An 18,691-nucleotide genomic window follows, 5' to 3' on the forward strand; every position below is an offset into this window, starting at 1 on the left:
CTAGTTTTTGACCACCCTGTATCTTTTTTTTAGCCAAATTTTAAAATAGTCTTTTAAAGTGGTCCTTCCTCTAAAATAAAACCAAAACTAACCAATAAATAAAGGCTACTAAAAGGGAGTAATCGGTAATTATGTTAGGGCTTATAAACATAGTTTTTCACATGAAATTAAAAATATGTCAAAAACGGTTACACTTAGGTATAGGACATTATACACAAAATATACTTAGAATTTCACGTAAAAGCCAAAAAAGTAAAAATATACAGGATGTTCCATTTAAAATAACGAAGTTGACACCTACTTCCGGTATAACCGGAAACGTCACAACTGTCAAAATATTTTAGTTGTGTAGCCCCCATCGACTGTGCCATGTTGCCAAATTTTCAAAATTTTTGAAAAATTAGTTTTCGAAATATCGATCGCGTCTATTCGTCGTGAGACACCCTGTATATGCAGTCTTTTTATTTTGATAGTTTCTCATATTATCTATTGCAACTTACAACAAAAGTTTATTTTAGTTAAGCATTAATTAGTACTTTTACTGTATACAAAAATTTAACCTTTACGGCTATGCCAGAATGTATGATTTGATTTGCATTTTTGTGTATCTTTTGAGTCCTGAAAATGATTTCATAAAGACCGAAACGTCGACCAAAATCTATAAATCGAACGTGTGAAGTAGTTTTTTTGACCTATATTCACCAAAAAAAAATTAATCAAACTTGTAAACTGAGGTCACGAGAAATAATTCACATTGAAAAAGTTTTCCCACATTGTATGTTAGTACAAATTTTAGAAAATGCTGTTATTTTATCACCAATAAACACTTAGCGATTTTATTGAGATTTTCAATTCAAGAAACGAGCTTTTTGAGATTTTCACCAGCGGAAATTTTAATTTTATAATGAAGCTCATCATATTTATTTTAAAGAATTAAAATACGGGGTGCTCCAACTAAAACTATCCACCCCAAATAACTGCTTCGTCTTAAAAAAGCCACAAAAAAAGCTTCAACCGTCGATTTTTGTTTTGAGGTGGGCACATGTTTTTTCAGCATCGTCACTTTACCCCTTAAGCGGGGCAGATATTCACTTCCAAAATGTTAAATGGAAAGGGGTGTTGACTGATCCCTAATTTGAAATTCTTAACAATTTCCAAAATGACGTTCACGTTACAAGAAAGAATTAAAATTATTGTTTTTTACATTAGAAGCAAAAATTGCGCTGTAGGTTTTCAAGTTTTAATGAAATTCATCCTGCACATTCTTTGACCCATAAAAGTGTGTTAGAATTGTGCAGAAAATTTACAGAAACCGAATCAGCTGGCAATAAAAAACGTGAAAGACCTGTACGAGACGAAATCGTTGAAGTTGCAGTCCTTGGCCATGTTGATATGGCCCCAACTAACTCTTAGAGACACAGTTATAGTTTCAGGCATTCATCGAATTTTAACATAACATAAGCGTCTACCCTATAAATCAGTTGGTCGGGGAAATGAACGAACATGACTTTGATCGCACAGTAGAGTTTTGTGAAAATATTTCGGAAAAATTGAACAACCATGACTTGTCATTGTCCAGTGCTTGCGAAGGCAAGTTTTGCTTAAATGGAGAAGTAAAGCGTCACATCTGCATGTATTGGAGCGACTGTAACAGTCATTTAAATCGTGTAACACATACCCAGCGTCCTTTAAAACTAAACTTGTTCAACAAATCACAAACAAATCACATTGTTGGATTTTTTTCACACAGGCCAATTTAAATGGTGAAATTTATTTTAATTTACTTGAAAATGTCATCAATCCCCAGATCAGAGAGATTTTAGAAAACAACCCGGATTTAGTGGTTTTATAGATGTTACTTTTTCTGGCGATGGATTGAAAGGAGAGGCCCAATAGACTGGCCGGCACGATTACCTGATTTAACACTATTGGACTTCTTTCTTTGGGGTCACCTAAAATGAGACACAGCCAGAATCATTTGAGGATTTGAGACAACGAATCGTAGTTGACTGCCATCAGCTAAAATATTTCAAAGAGTTCGAGAGGAATTCGATTAAATCACTGCATAGAAGTAAACGGCGAACATTTTTCAACAATTTGTAAAATAAATTATTCTTTGTACAAAACATTATTAATTACATTTAGTATTATTAAAAAATCACAAAAAGTTTTTTGTTTTTTTCTGAACCTGAGTATAGGAGGAGTAATACTCCAGCAAAAAATTGCCCCTTTTAATCGTACTTATTTTGCGATTCTCTTTTTCACAGTCCACTACCACCTTATTTTAAACATCTTCTGACCCTTATTTAAGCGGCTAATTTTTGTGATTACTTAATTTAAAAAATAGCTAATCTATTTGACAAGCTGTCAACAGGAGGCCTCAAACTTGGCAGTTGTACTTAAGGTCAAAAAAAGTTAATGTTTAAAGAAGAAAGTTAATGTGTTGAACAAAAAATAACTACATCAAATAGTACACCCAAATCTTTAATAGTTAGCTACCTACTTTTCTTTACAGTAGTTAAGTAAATTTTATTTTTAATGCACTATTTATAAAAATCATCCCTATCAGTCTGCAGGAAATGTTTTAACTCACAAGATAGCTGTTATGAGACAAGAGTGTCAAAAAGCTTAGAAATATTAGATGAAAATTTTCCCTTGAAAAATTCTATATTGACCCTTAGGACTATTAAATAATTAAAATAATATGAGGATCATCAATTCAAATAAATAATTCTTAGTACAGGCTCGTGAAAACTTTTAAAGTGCAACTAATTAAAATTTTATGAGTTACGCAGTGCGCAGCCTTGGTGTAATCTTACAGCATCAATGCCGTAATTTTTTGTTCGTTTAAAATGTTGTGCTTGCTTAGTAGTGGTAGAACGATGAGGATGCTTTTTTCAGTCGCTTTTTTTACTGTCACCAATGTATCTTTCGGAATACATATGTTTTCCTAAATTGATCCAAGTGGATGTCGTTATGCTATTTCCGAACTTCTCTTGGTGTAATAATACTAGCACTATATAACGCAATACAGTGCATTTTTTTTATCTCGGGTCATATGGTTTTACGTGTAATATTTTCAACCCCATGTTAGAACCTGTTCTATTTAATCGATAGGATTGAAACTTGGAACGAGTGAAGTTTAAGTTAACAGACTTTAAAAAATCCCATTATTTTGCAAAAAAATTTGCGAGAAACCTATTTAAAATTCGTTTTTCTGATAAAAAATTTGCTTTTTCTGCACCTCGTAACCTTCATTACCTTTACACTTCAAAGCAGGTAGACAAATATCTGACAGTGACAAATAATTTTTAAATTGCTCCATTGAAATTGTTCAAAAACTCTTTAAAATGTCGATTTACACTACGGAGGAACGTATTGAGATGGTTTCAAACTACATTAGAGGAATGTCGGCGCAAGAAGTGGTAGATAATTTTGCCGTGTCTTATCCTAACCGTCCCGTCCCGTCTAGATCAACTGTACAGGGTGACCCAATAAGACTGTTCCTCGGCCATATCTCGGAAACTGTTCGTAAAAAAAATTTAAAAAAAAAAATTATTAGGTAAATCGGTCATGAAAAATCATTGGAAAATATTTTCAAGTTCTAAAAATTACCACCAGAGGGCGTAATTGCCATCTTAAATTTTAAAATTGCATTTTTCTTTAAATTTCGCATAACAACCAAATTTTTTTTTTTACATTTTTAAAGAGAACCAGGTTATCTATGATTTTCGTAAAATAAAAAAATCAGCCATTTCAAAAACAAAGATGGTGGAGCGCGTTCAGTTGTTTTTGCAATAACTTGCTTTAACTTCTTAACGGTTTGACCGATTTTAACAAATTTGGTATCGTTGAAAAGAGCATTCCTTGGGCAATAAGAATCAACCAAAATATAGTTGATTTAGTTGAATCCTTTTCCGCCTGGGGGCTAGCTTTGACACCATCACCCAAAATTCTAAAAAAATCAAAAAAATCAAATGGAATGATATGACTTTTTCTTTATGAAAAAGTAGCCAAATAACATCCAAAGAGGCCAGTGAAAACCGTTTGTCAAAATGTCTTTCCTAACCGCAAATATTGGGAAAATAAGGAAAAAAAAACGCATCCCGAACGTAATAAGTCACTTTAATATTATAGGTAGGCCTTGGAAAATGAAACAAATGAAACATGAAAGGAACAAGAAAGTGATCTAATGGCGACCCAGGTGTTCAAAATGCCCTTCGTCATTTTGGACGCACATCTGAAGACGCTGATGAGTTGAAGAAACAGCAGTTTCAATTTCAGCTATTGGGATATTTAAGATGGCATTCCTAATTCTTGCAATCATATCCTCGCGGGAAGTTGGCCTTGTTGCATAGACTATATCCTTAATCCTTCCCCAGAGATAAAAATCAAGGCAGGTTAAATCGGGAGACCTAGAAATATTCATTAAGTTTTAATACGTGTGCAATTATAAACAGAATCAGTCCAAATAGGCAACGTCTAAAGATTCTTGTGTTAAATACTTGCCTTGGCGCCCAAGGGAATAGGCTTCCTCTTCCGATCCAACGGTCAGGGAAGGTGGCATCTAAATACTGGCGAACAGCAAGAGCATAATGGGCGGGGCAACCATCATGCTGGAAAAACATATTTTGGCGGACGTTCAGCGCAATATCTTCCATTAAAATTGGAAGAACATTTTCTAAGAAATGTAGGTATGTTAGACCATTTAATGCGCCGTCCAAAATATATGGACCAACAACCCGCCCTCCAATTATCCCACACCAAACATTTACACTATATCTCCCTTGATGCTGAACTTGTCCAAGCCAGCGCGGATTATTTCGGGCCCAAAAGTGCATATTATGTAAGTTTAAGTGCCCATTGCTATTGAAGGTGGCTTCGTCAGTCCACAACACAGTTGAAAGAAATTGAGGATTTTCTGTTATCATGCTTAATAGCCAGTGGCAAAAATCTAGCCTTTGGTCGAAATCCGGAGGAGAAAGGGCTTGGTGTAAGTTGATATGGTAGGGATGTAGCCTAAAATAGCAAGAAATGTAAAAAAAACCCTAAGATATGATATTTAGCAGGTTACATACCTATGGGTTCGAAGAATGCGGTGAACCGTACTTTGAGGAATACCCAAGTCTCGAGAAATCTCTCTAGTACTAATTTGGGGATTGATTTCTACAGATGCCAGGACATTAACTACATTTTGTTCGTTATTTTGCCTATTTCTAATCATGGCAGGTCTATGGATGCTACCTGTTGTTAACAGGCGCTGGGCCAAACGCACAAACACGCGGCGATGGTATCGTGGTCGATTCGGATAGCGCAAATAGAAGGCGCGGGCAGCGATGGTCGCATTTTGCAAACACTCAAAATATATCGCCAGCATATTAAATGCTTCTTGGTTAGAAATCGGCATTGCAGAAAAGATTCAAAATTCAAATAACTACACTTTCTGAATGTAACACAGCAGAATAATGACAATAACAATGACAACAACACAGCAAATGACAGCTGTTATTATTTTATAATGCATCATGTTTCATTTGTTTCATTTTCCAAGGCCTACCTATAATATTAAAGTGACTTATTACGTTCGGGATGCGTTTTTTTTCCTTATTTTCCCAATATTTGCGGTTAGGAAAGACATTTTGACAAACGGTTTTCACTGGCCTCTTTGGATGTTATTTGGCTACTTTTTCATAAAGAAAAAGTCATATCATTCCATTTGATTTTTTTGATTTTTTTAGGATTTTGGGTGATGGTGTCAAAGCTAGCCCCCAGGCGGAAAAGGATTCAACTAAATCAACTATATTTTGGTTGATTCTTATTGCCCAAGGAATGCTCTTTTCAACGATACTAAATTTGTTAAAATCGGTCAAACCGTTAAGAAGTTAAAGCAAATTATTGCAAAAACAACTGAACGCGCTCCACCATCTTTGTTTTTGAAATGGCTGATTTTTTTATTTTACGAAAATCATAGATAACATAGTTCTCTTTAAAAATGTAAAAAAAAAAATTTGGTTGTTATGCGAAATTTAAAGAAAAATGCAATTTTAAAATTTAAGATGGCAATTACGCCCTCTGGTGGTAATTTTTAGAACTTGAAAATATTTTCCAACGATTTTTCATGACCGATTTACCTAATAATTTTTTTTTTTTTAATTTTTTTTACGAACAGTTCCCGAGATATGGCCGAGGAACAGTCTTATTGGGTCACCCTGTACAACGGTTTCATGAAAAATTTATTACGATTGGATGCATCGCCAGTTCTCACTTAAAACGAAAAAGAACCGAAACTGTAGTAGACGAAGAATTTAAAATGGAGGTATGCTTGGCCGTTGAAGAAAATCCAACAAATAGTCTTACTCGGTTTGCTGAAGTTACCGGAAAAAGTAGGAGTAGTTGCTATAAGGCAATCAGAAAAGAAAAATACAAATCTTTTAAAGTTAGAAATGTTCAATAACTCTTGCCTAATGATTATTTTCTTAGAATGCAGTTTTGTGAACAGTGGATGGAACGAATTAACAACGACCCCACAGTTACAAACAAAATACTATTTTCATACGAAAGTACTTTCTGTACAAATGGTACAGTCAACAAACAAAATACTCGAATATGGGCGCGAGAAAATCCTCACGTCATCCAGGAAACGCATACCCAAACAAGACAGAAACTTAGCGTGTGGGCAGGAATTCTTGGAGATCGAATAATTGGACCATTTTTCATAGAGGGTAGCCTGAATACTGCAAAATATTTAGAATTACTTCAGGTGCAGGTCATTCCCGCATTAGGAAACGCTGTTCAAAATGGCAGGATAATTTTCCAACATGATGGAGCCCCCGCTCATAGTGCAGCGACTTTTACCGAGTTTTTGAATGCCACGTTCCCAGGACGCTGGATTGGACGTTTTGGACCTTCTAAATGGCCGGCGCGAAGCCCCGATCTTTCCCCTTTAGATAACTTTTATTGGGGCTATCTATCATCGAAAGTGTTTGATATTGTTAGAGGCAGACTCAACAATATCGAAGAACTTCGTAATAGAATTATCGAGGCTTCGCGTACCATTACTCCCCGGCAGCTCCTAAATGGTAAAAGACATTTCTACAACTGTCTGGGCTTTTGTTTGGCTCAATTTGGAGGTCATTTTGAACAATTTATTTGAAAGGTTTTATTTGTTTATTGTTGATTTTGAAAATATATTTTTGAGATTTTGAGGAAATTATTTTGTGTCACTGTCAGATATTTGTCTACCTGCTTTGAAGTGTAAAGGTAATGAAGGTTACGAGGTGCAGAAAAAAATTTTTTGCAAAATAATGGGATTTTTTAAAGTCTTAAACTTCACTTGTTCCAAGTTTCAATCCTATCGATTAAATATAGAACAGGTTCTGACATGGGGTTGAAAATATTACACGTAAAACCCTATGACCCGAGATAAAAAAATGCACTGTATATAAATTTGATCAACTTGAAATCCTATATACCCCTTATATAAACTAAAAAAAATATATATATTTATAACACCATAAACAACTCGAGATTCCATGCATGTTGGAGCCCCCTTGCGATACTGATTTACTAAACTGATATTTATTTGTTTGTCTGTTGATATTCATAATAACTGAATGTAATAACAAGATAATAAGGGTTTTCAAAGCGTGAGCAAACTGTGACGCAGCAAAAACCATAAGATTTATGCTGCATATTCACGCGCTAAAAATGAATTGAGCAATTATCGCAGTATCTGTTATCAGTAATTTATGTTTCTGCGTGAAGGTTGGATTAAATAATTTTTCGCTGTTTTAAGTAGATACGTTAAGTGGACATCGCGTGTGGATGTGTGATGTGTCTGAATAAAATATACGCAGTTGGGGAGTAGGCAATTAGTAAAATAGTGTCCTCATCGATCTTTGAATGCACGAAACGACAGTTCTTTGTTATTACTGACGAGTATTTGGAAATATTAATGATAACTTAAATATATTATTGGGTATAAATATATTACATTTTTAGGTGAGTGATTTTGCAGATAATCATTGTCCATTTATCATTTGCTAATTTTAAAATTTATTTACTTACGTCAAAAAAGCCTGTACGCCTTCTTCAAAAAACTCATTTTTAAATAGACTGTAAGTGGTTTAATTTATTTATGTACATATATATATGCTTATATTATAGTTAATTTGTTATATCATCTAATATTTAAATAATATACCTATTCATCCTTGAACCTTATTAAAGTGTATTTTAGTCGATTAATGAGAATATTCGTTATTAGACTTTTAATAGAAATATTTATTTTCTTATGCTATAGGTACTCCCTTAAATTTAAAATATTTAAAAAATATTTATTTATAAAATCATTATGTTGTTGTTAAGATGGACTTTACCTATATATCGCAGAATAATAATATATGAATAAGTAATCAGTTAATTCATTATTTCCTCTCCAGTCATTTTTCCTCAATTTATAATAATTAAAATAATACGCATTAATTAATCTGAACACATTCTGTATCTAGAAGCCTTAAAAGTGTTAATATGAGGAAAATCTCGATGAGGCTGTTCTGGTATTTTCTTCATTAAAAAAATTATGTCAGCTAAGATTTCTAATTGTTTTATTTTTCTGTTTGTCATTCATAAACAGGTAAAAAATTTTATTAACATCAAATGATTAAATCTTGCCTCTAGATATCGAATTTTATTTGAATTAAATCCGTGTAACTAATGCACATCTCTTAGTGTGGAAACCCCAGGCATACGTCTTATTCCAACTTAGGCGCAATTAGGCTCTCAATGTAATCACCCATGTTAGGGAAGAATAATAAATTACACCTAAATCGTCTGATCAGACTTCCTCTTTAAATATATAGATACATTTTTGGAATTTTTATTTAATATGAAATATCATTCTTTATGCATGAAGACGAACCATTCATATCATACCACTTTCTGTAAGACCCATAATCATGTCCACTAATCGTTGTGTACCTGACTTACTCTAACATGGGATATCTGTCATAATTCCACTAATCTTATATATATTTTGTACATAGTCCTATATTTGATTTCTATTTTTTAAGGAAATCATAGAAAAAGTTGCTCTGCAAAAACTGCTGCTAATCTTTCCTGTATTTTTAGAATTGAATTTAAAAAAATAGTTTACTATTTAAATCGATTATCTTACTTTTAGGTTGTTCCCTTTTCAATAATCAAAATCGAATTTTTCATGTATATTTTATCTGATCATAGTATAAGACTCGGGTCAGGCCTCTAACTATTATAATTATTAAAACTTTATCCAAATATAAATATTTCTTACATATTTATGTTATACCAACTAATATATTTAAAATAAATCATATACACCTATTAGTATATCGACCTAAAACATTTAATCATGTGAATTCTCTAGATTGAACTTATTTGAAAGGGCCAATTATTTTCAAGGCAGACAAGTTAACTTGCTTGTTTACAATATTAAAAGATGAATCATTATATAAATAGTGTGCAACTATTAGTTACATTTTCTATTCGAGCATAACTCTACTGTTTTATCCCGAATTTATTCGAGTTTTCTGATTCCCTGAAGGAAGTGTAGAAATTTAAAAGGACGGACCTTCATGAATGAATGATCATTGACTGTGAGTGGCTACTAGCTCCCGTGTATTTCTCTTATTCTGATACCACCGTACTGATGGACTGACGTGAAGGCGACACAGCGTTTTTCGGCCCTTCTGGATTTAAAAAGGGCAAAACAAAAATAATATACATACGAGGGTGGTCCCAGAAGTACCCGGCCTGACCTAGAGATGTCGGTAGTAGTCTGAAAAATATCAGTGTATTAGAAAGTATACAATCTATAAAGCATATGTTTCAAGTTTGAAGATGCCACGTTGTTTAGTATTTGTTTGGCAGCCATCAATAGTGAACGTTTTCAGTGAATTTGTGAAAATGGAGAAAATTGGTCATCGTTATGTGATACAATACTTTTATTTGAAAGTCCTCAGCCCAACCAATATAAAAGCTGAACTGGATTCTACTCTGGGTGAGTCTGCTCCTTCGTTAACAACAGTAAAATATTGGTTAGCAGAGTTTAAACGAGGCCGTACGAGCTGCCAAGACGAGCATCGCAGTGGTCGACCAAATGAGCTGACGACTCCAGAAATTTTAAAGAAAATTCACAAAGTGCGCGAGCTAGCGGACATAGTAGGCATTTCAAAAAGTGCGGTACATCGCATATTAACTGAAATTTTTGACATAAGAAAGTTGTGTGCAAGATGGGTGCCGCGTTTGCTCACACTCGAGCAAAAACAGTGTCGTGAAGATGTTTCAATTGAGTGTTCAGCGAAATTTAATAGCAACAAAGCAGAATTTTTGCGTCGTTTCATAACCACGGATGAAACATGGGTCCATCACTTCACACAAGAGAATAACCAAAACAATGGACTCAAAAGGGAGAACCGGCTCCAAAGAAGGCGAAAACCGTTTCGTCTGCAGGCAAGGTCATGGCGTCGGTTTTTTGGGATGTGCGAGGGATAATTTTCATTGACTATCTTGAAAAAGGTAAAACTATCAACGGCGAGTATTATGCGAAATTGCAACGTTTGAGCGAAGAAATCAAGCAAAAACGGCCGCATTTTGTTAAGAAGAAAGTGTTGTTTCATCAAGACAATACACCAGCTCACAAATCCGTTATTGCATTGGCCAAAATTAACGAATTAAAGTTTAAATTGCTACCTCATGCACCCTATTCGCCAGATTTAGCCTCCTCAGATTATTTTCTGTTTCCAAACTTAAAAAACTGGCTTAGTGGTCAAAGATTTTGCAACGATGAAGAAGTGATGTCTTCAATTAATGGCTATTTCGAGGCGCAAGACAGTTCTTATTATAAAAAGGGTTTCGAACTTATAAAACATCGCTGGGAAAAGTGTATAGAGCTGAAAGGAGATTATGTTGAAAAATAATTACATTTTTTTCCAAAACATTCGTGTTTTCTTTCTTGGGTCGGGTACTTCTGGGACCACCCTCGTATTTATCTTTATTTTCCAACAGGCCAAAGGCGAGGGAAAATCAAAATTAGCAGTGTTAAAATATGACAAAATAAAGTACTTAAAACTAACAAAGAAAAACTAAACGATGGACTAAATTATTCAAAAGGGCCAGAGTTGAAATTAATTATAAAATGTAATACAAAGTAAAATAAAATTGTGAGTGATATAAAAAAGGTTTATAAAATACAGAAAAAAAGTCAACCCATCTTCCAGTGACTGCTCAACTCACTGTGTATCAATTCTCAAAATCACCTGTGAAACTAGGTGCCATTTGTGCCAGAAGGTGGATACTAAACCAGAGACCCATATTCGAGCTTGGATCGAACCAAAGAGAAATAGAGCATTATCATAGAAAGTGAATTGCTAAAAAGCCTGCAATTTCACATAATAAACCCCCCAATAGCCTTGATGAAGCAGCCACTATATTATTAGTATGAGGGACGATAAGTAAGATTTAGATGATTGCGATAACACCAATTCTTAACCCGGTTGATGTTGCTTTGCAGCAACAAGCAACCGATCTCATCCGTGACACGCCAGAAGATTTTCAGGTAGTTAGCATAGACTAATTTGCATCAAGAGGTACTTAAAATCAGGTCATTGACATACAGGTTGAATAGCAGTGGACCCTAATTGGACTCTTGTGGAACTCCAGAGATAGGCATAAAGGATTTTGATTTGTAGCCTTCAATTTTGACAATGAGATAAAATTATAACAAAGCAGTAGGCTTCTCGGAAAAATTAAACAGTTTTCTCAGCTTTTTGAGTAAGATGTAGTGGTCTAGTTGGTCAGAAACTCTGCTGAAGCATATATCACATCAACTTAATATTTTTCATTGAAACAAGGTACAAAGATTGGTTATACGTGATCTTTTGGCAAAGAAACCATGTTGATCTATCGACAGTTTTGATTGAACTTATACTATATGAGGAAATATGGAATTGTAAATAATAATCTTAAAGATTTTGGAAAAGTTACATAGAATGGATATGGAACGATAATTTTTAATGTTCTGTAGGTCATCTTTCTTGTATATGGTTATTATTTTGGCACTTTTCCAATAAAGCAAAAGCTGAGACAATATTAGCAGGGCAACAAAGACTGGCCGCTCCTTGCGCTAATAAAGGACGAAAAAGAGAAACGGTTGTCAGAGATTGCTTCCTGTGTTCTCATTACATATATTTTGAAGGCCTTCCGAGCTTGATATTTTATTGTTTGACGTAGAGAGCCTAATTTGCAGCGATAGCTATCAGTACCATAAAATTTAAAATCTTTATATTGTTAATTATGTTTTTGGAAAACCACACTAGAAACCGCGTACGTCACTGATGCTTCAAAGAAGTTGATGCAGCAAAGATATTGTTAACGATATAATAAAATCCACTGCAGCATGCATCAATATTATTCCAACATAAAACAGTGGACCAGTGGGCATTCAGTATTAAATTATATATAAAAGGAAAGTTGAGCTTCGTAAAGGTAAAGAGAGGCAAACTTTCACCATCATGGCAAGATGATGCAAGTCCTCATTGAGTAGTGGGACCCCATTCTTGTTGACTTCAACGTCATCAGTTGCAAAGACCAAATCAAGCCACCTGCCATTTATGTTCGGAACACGGTTGTACTGTCTAAGTTTAAGAATTTCAGAGAAGGTATTTCATTGTTTACTTTTATTATTTAAAACTTAATTCACTTGAAACGTGGGGACATTATATTGTCCAAGGACAATAAGTCGCTTGGAAACAAGTAGATTTAAGGAGGTTATTAACTCAGAGAAAGTCTCGAAGTCGCTGTCACAAGTGGTAAACGACCAGTACATAAAGTAAAAAATAGTTAATAGTACTCTTGCAACCTACGACATCTAACAAATCGTGTATGTTTCCAAGATCAACTTTCTTCGATTTAATGGAGTTCGCCATCAGAGATCTGCCCCCACGCAAGACTTCTACTTTCCCTAGCTGCCTGTCTAGCTTCGATAGATAAGACGAAGTGATGGGTTTATGTAGTTTAAAACAAATATGGATAGAGAAAAAAATATGAATATAATTTACGGTACAACGGGTCGGATAGCGTACTGCAGGTCGGGGACGGTGCTAAGAAATCTGGATCTGATACTGACCTACAGAGAACAGACATTAAAAAGAGGCTGAGACAAGACGATGATCCTGCTGGATCTAGTCCGTTTATTAGAAAGGCAAGCCTAAATAGAACGAAAAACAAGTATTTTTAAGACCAGACAAAAACATAACTAGGTCTGTACGTACGGTCACAAAACACTGACATAATGACCGAGACAGAGACAGAAGGAGATACATGCAACGACACAATAAAAAGTTAGAAAAATACAGAAAATCATGGTCAAATCAGCAGCAAGCAAGCAAAATTAGTATATTAAATACTTACTTAAAATTCAATGTCGTAAAACAACAAAACTTAAGCGGCAACGAGACCGAGGAAACCAGCCAGTCTAATAAAGAAACTTATGAAGACAAAAATAGTACTTTACCAGACAATGTTCGGTTCGGTAAAATGATCGAACGAGCGATTGAGTACAGGCTACAAAGATGGAAAATACAATTCAATAAAGACAAATAAAATATTGTACAAACAGACCTGGAAAGACTAACGGATATACTGATAAAACTTACTTGTAATGCGGGACAAAATCTGAAAATAAACAGACTAGAAAAAAAATAGAAAAACAAAACAAAATAATACATGCAAAAATCAAGTAATAAATGAAAAACTATGGGTTGCTAAAATAAAGAACAAGGAAAAAGGTATTAGCACCTACCCAAGAAGTACAGGCACGTAAAGTCACTGCTTCCAACAAAAAGACACAGTCAGAAAAGAAAGTAGGGTAACCTAATAAACGGACAACAAAAAAAAGTGGACCAAGCAGATTGCAACAGGCAAACAAGACACACATTTTCACACAAACCGCGTTTACTGCTTCAGGAACTGACGAAATGGACACAAATCTCGTGAGCACTGATGAAAATAACGATAACAAGAAAGAGAAAATAGCCGAGAGCAAGAAAAAGATAAAACAGTAAATGAAAAATTAATACATACGCAGACATAACCAAAATAGAAAGAAAACCAAAATAAACCACAGAAATAAGTCAATGGGAAAGCCCGAGCAATACGAGTAGATCACAAATAATCATAAAGAGACAAGAGAGATAACTAAAATCTTTAAAGAATTACTCAAGGAAAAGAGAGCAGGAATCGTAGAATTGAAGTATCTGACGTCTGGCCGGGTCTCAAAGTTGTTGAGAGATCGAGAGGCGGGATAAAAAGATAAAAACAAGGTAGCAAAAAATAACATAATAAAGATGTTAAAGGACGTAACGAGCAATTCAAAAATAAAGATTAGGGGAAAAGAAGGCTATAGCGATTAGAAGATAATAAACATAATAAAAGAGGAAAACTAAGAATTAGATAAAAAATTGCCGGATAAAATTGAGACTTGGAAGCTCGTAGCGAAAAACCTTGCTAATAAACAAACAAAGAAAGAAAATCTCATACAGGAGATAGACAGCAGTAGCGTGAGTAGTAAATAGGGGATGAATAGTAATTGACTTTAAATTCTACTTTGTGAGGGAGGACAAAAGCGTAGCTTTCTGCTTCAAATGCCACAATTTCGGCAACACAGCTAAAATTGTCAATTACCAGAGGACCAGAAACGCTGTTTTAAATGTGACAGACTCGGGCATATACCGAGTAAATGCAAAAACACATACAATTTCAAAAATGGTTATAACAAAACACTTACGAAGACATACAGCAAGATGGTGCAGATCTGAAGTAGACTATGTACAAATAAACACTGAGACAAGAACAGAACAGTAATGTCACTAAAAGTATGGACGAGAGGCTTCTTTCTTAATGTAAAAAAAGTTAGTCCTATGGTTGGTAAAAGAAGGTGCAACAATACAAACCTGTACCAGTACTGGTATCATACAAGAAATACTAGTTACAAGGATATAAAAGACACACAAAAGGGGATACAAAAATAGAGATATGGTTACACAACCAGATTCATCCTTCAACACGAAGAGAGTATACAGACACAAACAAAACAACTATAAAACTAACAGACAAGACGGGGATGAACAATAACATGCACATCTATGATGAACTAGGTGGCAGAGAATGCAACAGACTAAATACGTGTGCAATGATCCTAAATTAAATCACATCAATGCTGGTGACTTAACGCACACAGTGAAGCCCTGGGGAGGAAATAAAATCGATGTCATAGGAATAAAACCACTAGACTGGACCACAGAATGTTGTAATGAAAATAAATAAACGTAATGAAATAGTGTAGAGGCTTCATAAATTAATTAAATAATAAGAAAATATAGCAACGATTTTCAGTCTCATTTTCAATATACAGGCTTGTTGGTGTATTCTTTTTTTGGTATCATTTCCTTTTACAACTAAAAGATTTAATAAGGACTTTAAAAGAGAGAAGACTTAATGATAATGAAAAATTATATCTAAGCATAAATATAGGTGATTGCGCTTCTTTTATCTTACAGTATTTTATCAGTTACAGTATTTTAGTCGACAAGTCGGACTATGATGTATGTTAATCGTAAATTTTCTTAGGGACTTATAAATTGTCGAAATTAGTTGAACAATTTTGAAATTGATTTCATAACCTTCTGCAGTAGGTTACATGACACCAAAACTTCTTTTATTATTGGCTAAAAAGAGCATTTCAAGAATATTTGCCCAATCATTTTTTCTTATCAATCAGGCATCATAATCATAGAATTATCAGTATTATAGTATTAAACTTTCCTTGGCTGGTTATAAGAAGCACAATCATCAACATCTTCTCTAGTAAATATGAGAATGTGGCACCCTACAAATTTTTTTCATTTGAATACAGCTTTTTCTAAATTTGTCTGGTGCTAAGTTGTCTACAGTAACAAATAATAAACTTTTTTTTGGGTTGTTCCTTTTGAAATCCTACATCGATCATTTTGTGTACCAATTGGTCTGGCTTCGATTTCAGAATATTCTTCTCTTTCAGTTCGGTACTCATCAATCTACTCTTTAAGTATGCAGTGAATCAAGTTATATGCAACTTTAAATTACTTTTAAAATTCAAATGATCTGTTTTCAAAAAAGTTTCATAAGACGGTTCTTCAGACTGTATAGTTAAAAAAATCGTTAAATTTTTTAGCACATTTTAAAAAGATTAAAAGGGAAAAACATGGTGCAAATCCTTTTTGATACAACTTTAATATAGTATTTAAAATAATCTGCAAATTTGTCAAACTTTATGTAAATTAAAAGATCTTTCGTAATAAATGAAAAAAAATAATAAATAAAAATAAAAATATAAATATAAAAAAAGTAATAAAAAAATCGTAATAAATAAAAAATTAGTATTATTCTTCTGCAGCCTAAACCTATTAGCTCTAAATTGGTGTCGCTTCTTTATGGTATCTAGCAATGTTAGGGCTTATATAGATTTATTTCTTTATAGAGGACTAACAGCTGTTCGGATGTATAGAGGTGTTTAGATTTAAATAAAATGTCTTGAATATGCTCTCTTCGCAAGCCATGCTGTAACCTGTTTGCATTGCCTAAAATTTCAAGAAAGCTTAAACTTGTAATGGAGGTACCTTTCCACACAGCATAATATTTGCAGCACTATAAGTACTACACTATAGTAATGCTCTTTTTTGTGTGTAATAAAGTCTGCGTTTTTAGTCATTAAACTGGTTTAGATTTTTGTTTCCTCAATCTACAAGACCTCATCATAGCACAAAAATTCGTCTGCAAAGCAGCGGCTTTTCGAGTATCTTACAGTCCTATCATAAGAGTATTATTTTTCGTCAATACTGAAGGAACACATCACTTGAGAGAAACTGGCTTTTTCTATTTTCATTTAAAAGAGAGCAAAAGAGAGAAATAAATGGATTTTTGCAAAGATATTTGGAATTTGCGGAAATATAATTACAGCATAATATAGTATATTAAAGTATAATTGGACTGTTTAATTAATATAAAGGGCAATTAAATTAATGAAAATTTAAACTTATATGCATATCTAAAAACTACTTTTTAGATAGCTATTTAATTTCTAGTCAATTCTACCTATAACAATATTCTACATAAGGCATAATCTAATTGTGCAATATATAGGTAATATAAGTAACATGGTCGTGTTGCTCGTTATAAAGTAGTCGCTATTGAACTAGACCCACTTAAGCTTACGTATGACGCTACGACGTATGATTCAAAGGTGCCATTTATCTATAGTGTGACATCAGCAAACCGAAAAAAAGCTAAAATTTGTAATGCTCCAATTTTAAAGTCAAATTTCCAATTCCGTCTGTGACTTTTGTAACCTATTTTAAATTTTAAAGTTAAATTAGTCCTATGGCCGCATGTCTCGTGATATGGTATGGTACGGTTTAAAGGGGATTTGAAAAATTTTTAAATAAAATTAAAATAATACCAATTTTATTACTATTTAAGTATGCAAGTAATTAGAGGCTAAAAATACGGTATCATTTACATAAATATAGTGCGGCTCTTAATTGTCCCCCCTTCCTCTCCCTGTTATCTTTTGAATGCGTTTATATATAAATTTGAAAATGCGAAGAATAAGACTTTGAAAGGCTGCTATTTTGCTATGGGTAGAAGTAGTGACAAGTATTCTAGGACTGTAAACAACCCGCCACCATTTTTAAGTTTTAAATTTTTATATAAACACTTTCAAAAGATAAGAGGGGGAGAGGCAATTAAGAGCCGCACTGTATATGCTTGTTTTCTAATATTCGACACACATGCACCTTGCTGATTTATGTAATTCTTTTCAGGGATCCATAATGGAAGAAACAAACGCCGAAATGGGAACAGAAAACATAGAATCAGAACCATTATTTACTTCGCTAGATATTGTTATATTGGCCCTTATCATAGGGGGCGTCAGTTGGTGGCTAATCAAGAGGAACCACCGTTCTCTCAGTACCTTATCAAATGGAAAGTCATATACAATTCAGTAAGCAATTTTATTGTATTTTACAAAAACCCATGCTCAAAAACTATATGTTTAGGCCTACATCACTTACCCTGCAGAACACCACGGACAATTCGTTCGTTAAGAAGTTACAGTCTTCGGGAAGGAGTTTGGTGGTGTTCTATGGTAGTCAAACTGGTACCGGTGAGGAGTTTGCTGGAAGGTTGGCCAAAGAGGGTGTGAGGTATAGAATGAAGGGTATGGTGGCTGATCCTGAAGAATGTGATATGGTAAGCTACTAGGAATATTATTAATTTAATTTATGTTTGCTCGTTAACAATGTTCTTTCGATTTTTTTGATTATTTTTTCAATTATATTTTTTTGGCTAAATTATTTAATGATTTTGCAGACCCGCTAAAATACCGTCACAAGTATTAAATTTACATATGAATGATGTCAAAAAACAATTTACCTACTACACGTGTGTGCATAAATTATACTATTACGTTAATTTTTGTGTTTATGCATTTTTTAAATGATGTTTAAACAGAGTAAATTTTGTTAAAAGCGTTTTTTAAGATACTGGGCAAATAATGGGGACTCGTCTGCTCTGCGGATGTTATGGCAATATTCTACATATTGTTACCTCTAGGACA

General features: G+C 33.8%; 1 protein-coding gene across 4 annotated transcripts in view; it reads left to right on the forward strand.

Annotated features, from left to right (window-relative positions):
- The window catches only part of LOC126742500 (NADPH--cytochrome P450 reductase), a 92,167-nt gene that overhangs the window by 40,834 nt on the left and 32,642 nt on the right, over window positions 1-18,691 (forward strand). For 3 of the 4 annotated variants that reach the window (XM_050449145.1, XM_050449147.1, XM_050449144.1), the window contains exons 2-3: window positions 17,895-18,076; window positions 18,132-18,324. In XM_050449145.1, coding sequence (XP_050305102.1) covers window positions 17,904-18,076; window positions 18,132-18,324 — 366 coding nt within the window. In that variant the 5' untranslated portion in view covers window positions 17,895-17,903. Of the gene's footprint in view, window positions 1-7,806; window positions 8,002-17,894; window positions 18,077-18,131; window positions 18,325-18,691 lie in introns of those variants that run through there. The other variant, XM_050449146.1, reaches the window with a different exon arrangement.

The sequence above is a fragment of the Anthonomus grandis genome, chromosome 11 (assembly GCF_022605725.1).
Source record: "Anthonomus grandis grandis chromosome 11, icAntGran1.3, whole genome shotgun sequence".
NCBI lineage: Eukaryota > Metazoa > Arthropoda > Insecta > Coleoptera > Curculionidae > Anthonomus > Anthonomus grandis.